At 31.4% G+C, this 5,234-nt stretch overlaps 1 protein-coding gene across 1 annotated transcript; it reads left to right on the forward strand.

The window, feature by feature from the left end:
* Positions 1-1,830: 1,830 nt before the first annotated feature.
* LOC108562438 (fatty acyl-CoA reductase 1-like) lies at positions 1,831-3,639 on the forward strand. Its single transcript, XM_017920768.1, has 6 exons — positions 1,831-2,185; positions 2,241-2,489; positions 2,539-2,800; positions 2,852-3,038; positions 3,089-3,259; positions 3,314-3,639. Exons 1-6 carry the CDS (start codon positions 1,997-1,999, stop codon positions 3,570-3,572), a joined length of 1,317 nt encoding a protein of 438 aa, XP_017776257.1. The 5' UTR covers positions 1,831-1,996; the 3' UTR covers positions 3,573-3,639.
* The last annotated feature ends 1,595 nt before the right edge of the window (positions 3,640-5,234 follow it).

A 5,234-nucleotide genomic window follows, 5' to 3' on the forward strand; every position in this document is an offset into this window, starting at 1 on the left:
ACTCAAAAACTATACAAATTTTCAAATATTTTAAGATTACTTAAGAAAAGGTCTTTAGTTGCGCATCTTTTCATATAAATACTGTTAAGTAATGCAAATTAATAACTATGATATTTCGATTTTTCTATTGTGTTTTATCATATCTTTACGTTTTCATTTAATTACTCGATAATCACGTGCGCTAATTAACATAATTTAAGTATGCAAAATTTTAATATCGTTTCTATTTATTAATAAATACTAAAAAAACCTAAACGAAGTTTTTCGATTTTTTCACAAAAATTCTAACAAAAAAAAACAGCTTAACTCAAAAGCTATAAAAATTTTCAAATATTTTATGATTACTTAAGAAAAGGTCTTTAGTTACGCATCTTTTGATATAATTGCTGTTAAGTAATGAAAATTAATAACAAAGATATTTCGATTTTTCTATTATGTTTTTCATGACTTCACGTGCATTAATTAGCATAGTTTGAATAGGAAAATTTTGATAGCAACTATAACTTTTTTTTGTTTCTATTTATTAATAAATACTAACAAAACTAAACATTTCTATAAATTAAACTTAAATTTTTCGAAATTATTCACAAAATTCTAAAAAAAAACAGCTTAACTCAAAAACTATACAAATTTTCAAATATTTTAAGATTTCTTAAGAAAAGGTTTTTAGTTGCACATCTTTTCATATAACTACTGTTAAGTAATGCAAATTAATAACTAAGTTATTTCCATTTTTCTATTGTATTTTCTCTTCACGTTTCATTTAACGATAATCACGTGCACCAATTACCATACTTTGAATATGCAAATTATCAGAACAGAAAAAAATAGTGATCTGAATACTGGAAACGCAACAAATCTCTCTGTCGATTTCGGTATTAATTGGATTATAAATCGAGTGCTTTGAAACAAGTGAATAATGAAAAATCAAAAACAAAACAAAATCATGACGTTTTTCAATCGAATACAATTGAATAAATTATTGTCGCTCTCATTACTTTATTATCAAACGAACTAATGAATTTTTAGATTAAAAAGGGAACGCGATTGCAAGGAAATGTCTCAAGGACTTTTCCATTCCCGTATCAAGGACAGTTATGTAATTAAATGGAACCTCAGGGGCCCATTTTCCAGAATGTCCTTTATACAATTGAATTCAAATTCGCGCTATTCCAAGAACAATGTCTTAAGAAATGATATTTGTTTTCGTTTTGTCGTTATAATTACTGTAAGTATAACATTTCTTTGGATTCTGCACAAGATACGACTCAAGGCAAGAAGGTAATTGTATTAAGTAATGCGAGACAAGGCGAAACACCTTAACAATTCAAAAAAAGGTAACTTTAAAATCGTAAATATTTCTTAAAATAAACATAATTATTTAATTTATTTGTAGATTAATGATTTACAAAGTTTCATCATCGTTCTCGAAGTACTTCAAATATGTTAGTTGAATGCATTTAAGTACGGTTAATCTGCTTGTGGTAATCAAACAACTTATCTCATTAATTTCATTAAATATTATTTTTAATTTATCTTTAGTTAAAAAATGTTTATTTTTGCACAAATATTATATATATATAATTGAAAACATGCCAATATTTTAATAAACTTACGAAATAGTAGTATATTACTTTAATAAACATAAATAACTAAAATGAAAAACAATTTAAAATAATGTTGTTTTGATTAAGAAACGTCTCCTAATTAACCAGTTTTAATTATAAAAATCTATAAAATTAATGCTTCATTAACTTCTAATTTGTAATGAAACAACTCTTAATTATTGCAAAGTGCGGAACGTATTTAAATCGATGCTTTCGATATGAGCAGCTCCAGTCGCGGTCGAATCACAAGCATTGAAAGTGAATTGCTAACGGTAATTGTTGCTTTGTCTGATTGCGGTCAACCGGGGGAGAAAAACATCGATAAGAAGTCCAGTGTCCATATAAATAATCGTTGTCAAACGAAGAGTGGACAGTTATTTTTTTAAAAGATGCTGAGAATCCGAGAGTTTTTCGCAAACAAAAACGTTCTGATAACAGGCGGAACTGGATTAGTTGGGGTATCTTTGGTGGAGAAGTTGCTCAGAGCTTTTCCGGAAATTGGAAGCATTAATTTGGTCGTGAGGAGGAAGAATGGCGAGAGTTTAGGTCAGAGATCATCGAACTATTTCAGCTTGGATGTAAGTGATATAGAAACGGTTAATTAATCGAATTTAAGATTTTATGATTTTCAAGGCTTTCGATTGTTTGAAGCGTAGCAATGTTGATCTTACGAGTAAAATCGTTTGGTTGGAAGGTGATATCAGCGAACCTAACTTGGGTTTGAGCGAAGACAGTCTGAAGCATATCAGCGACACAGTGAACGTGATCTATCATGCCGCAGCTACTGTAAGGTTTGTGGAACCTTTAAAGAACGCCATCAATCTTAATCTTTGCGGTACCAATGAGGTTTTCAAAATCGCCAAGAGATGCACCAACTTAAACGTGAGTCTATTTATTTGATCTAACCACAATTTGTATTTTTTTTTTGCAGTGCTTCATGCACGTTTCCACAGCTTTTATAAATCACAGATTCTCGAGGTCTTCGATCCAAGATCGAAGCTACGAAATGTCCCAAGATCCGCTCGATCTAATACGAATGCACGACACTCTCACGAAGGATGAAATCGAGGTAAAGGCTAAGACTTACCTGAAGGATTGGCCCAACACCTACATATACACCAAAAACGCTGCAGAAAACCTCCTGTACAAGAACAACACCGATATGAAGATTGGCATATTCCGACCGGGAAGCAGTAAACATCCTTTCACCTAAAACAAACCAACATTAAAGTTTTACGTTTCAGTTAGTGAAGCTTACCAAGAACCTTACCCGTACTGGATGATAAATTGCTCCGCCTTTTCGGCTATCCTGCGGAAAGCTCACACGGGTTTAATGTTCAATCTGAATCCCAAAGCTAAAGGTAACATGATACCCATCGATCTCTCCACCAACGCTTTGATAGCAGCTACTTGCGACGCGGCAAACATCAAGTAATCTACAATACAAAAACAAACAGTTATTTTCAAGTAATTCTTTGCAGAGAGAAGACCAAATTCTATACTCTGATCACGAATAAACCCACCTGGTTTGAGCAGTACCACATGTATATAAAGAACATAAAGGATCCCTGGTTGATGTTTGGTAGTCTGAAGTACAGGTTCCTCAGCCACATGAAGGATCTTGTCTTGGAGATGAACGGCAGGAAAGGAATGTGAGTTGTGACTTCTCGATCTGAAATTGATTGATTCATAATTACGTGATTTAGTTATGTCAAGGAGATACAGAGGCACGAGAAGATGATGCAGCTGATGGAGCATTTTATGTACAAGGAATTCCAATTCGAGTCGAAGAATATAGATGATCTTTGGGAATCGATGGATCAAGAGGAGAGGAAATTGTTGTTCTTTGACTTCAGTCAGGTCGATTGGCAGAGTTACTTCGAAAACATGTATCACGCCAACAAGAAGCATCTAGTGGATATGATGGATTATAAACCGACGTTGAAAGCCCTGACTACACTTTGATTAAAGCTTAGGACGAATTTATCTTAGAACTACTTAATGTACAGGCAAAAATAAATTAAATACATTAGTATTAATTAATTAAACCATTAATTTTCTAATCAAAAATGCATTTATAAATATATAAATTACATTCTTATTAGTTTGATAATGAAATTTAAATTACATAAATAAAATATTTTGTAGCTTATTTACATCAATCTCATCAATTTTAATTGTCCACATTACTCAATTTGCATTTATTATTTCGAAATTAACATCTACTTTTTTTTGTATCAAACAAATTTGCATAGTATTTAAATCTGATTGTATAATACTTATAATTATGCAATCAGTTTAACACAGCTTAATAATACTTAATGGAGAATACAATTTTGTAATTCAAAATTACCATTGGCGCCATCTATAGATACTTGTAATTCATTCCAATAGCTTTGATATTGACTATATTGACAATAAGTACTTGCAGTTGAATTTGTTGTTAAATATTGTTTACAATATTTATTAGACGGTGAAATATCGAAGTAAAAATGTGCAAGTTATACTATTTTAAATACTTACTCTTAGGTGTCGCCATCTGTTATTTTGCTACTCACTAATTATAAAGATTTGTTAACGTAATTATTATTAGCACATAATATTACTTAACACACATAATTATTAAGGTTCTATATCGGAAGCCCGACAACCGAAAGACCGTCTATTGAAATCCCGACGTTCGAAATCTCGACTGTATCGAAATCCGGACGTTGGAAATCCCGACTGTATTAAAATCGCGACGCTTGAAATCCCGACTATGTAAAAATCCCGACTAACATAGTCCCGACAATCAAAATACCGACTATATCGAAATCTCGACTACCATAAAAATGTTATTGTAGAAATTTATAATAATAAAAGACAATTTCGATATAGTCGGGATTTTGATTGTCGGGACTTTGAACGTAGGGATTTTGAGCCAGATGGGATTTCAATACACTCGTGATTTCGGTTGTCGGGCTTGCGATTGCCACCGAATTATTAACACTATTATCACGTAATTTAATTGTTTTTTTTTTCTTATAAAATTCTCACATTAAACTGTTTTTTTTTAATAAAATAAACTTGATTTGCCGTTGGTTTCATTTTTGCTGTTGTCATAGTAAAATCAATAAATAATACCAACCGTTAAGTTAAAAAAAACTTTGTTAATTACTTATTGAGAGGGAAATCACAAATTACCTTTAATATCAGTGTCAAAAAGAGACTAGTGTATGTTGTACTATTTTACACAGGGGGACCAAGTCATATGAGAAATCTGTTGTATAGCCACTGCGGTGGCGTTCCTTAGTACATGGAGAGCACATAACGCGGCGCCACAAGTACCAGCAAATATAAAAGCGCCAAATAATTTGAAATTTAAAATACTTTATACTATCAAATAGTTTTTATTGTTTTAACGTTTTCGCACTATGTATATTTGTATCCGCGACTGCTTGACTACTTTTAACCCAGTTTGTTCTGATCCAAATAAGTTTAATTATTATTATTAAACATTTTAGTCTTTCTTAAGACTTAAGACTTAAGACTTACTATTGATCAGTCTATTAATTAGTGAGTATTGATAAATTAGTAGGATGGTGATAAAATCCTTGTTAGATTTACTTTTAGTTCTTTATTCCCAAG

The sequence above is a fragment of the Nicrophorus vespilloides genome, unplaced genomic scaffold (genome assembly GCF_001412225.1).
Source record: "Nicrophorus vespilloides isolate i.1.1-1 unplaced genomic scaffold, Nicve_v1.0, whole genome shotgun sequence".
In the NCBI taxonomy this organism is placed as follows: Eukaryota; Metazoa; Arthropoda; class Insecta; order Coleoptera; family Silphidae; genus Nicrophorus; species Nicrophorus vespilloides.

Excerpts from the sequence above, each read along its gene's own strand:
- LOC108562438 (XM_017920768.1), top strand. The coding sequence starts at position 1,997 with ATGCTGAGAATCCGAGAGTTTTTCGCAAACAAAAACGTTCTGATAACA. Across the intron at positions 2,186-2,240 it reads CGAACTATTTCAGCTTGGAT|GCTTTCGATTGTTTGAAGCG; the intron begins GTAAGTGATATA and ends ATGATTTTCAAG. Across the intron at positions 2,490-2,538 it reads AGAGATGCACCAACTTAAAC|TGCTTCATGCACGTTTCCAC; the intron begins GTGAGTCTATTT and ends TTTTTTTTGCAG.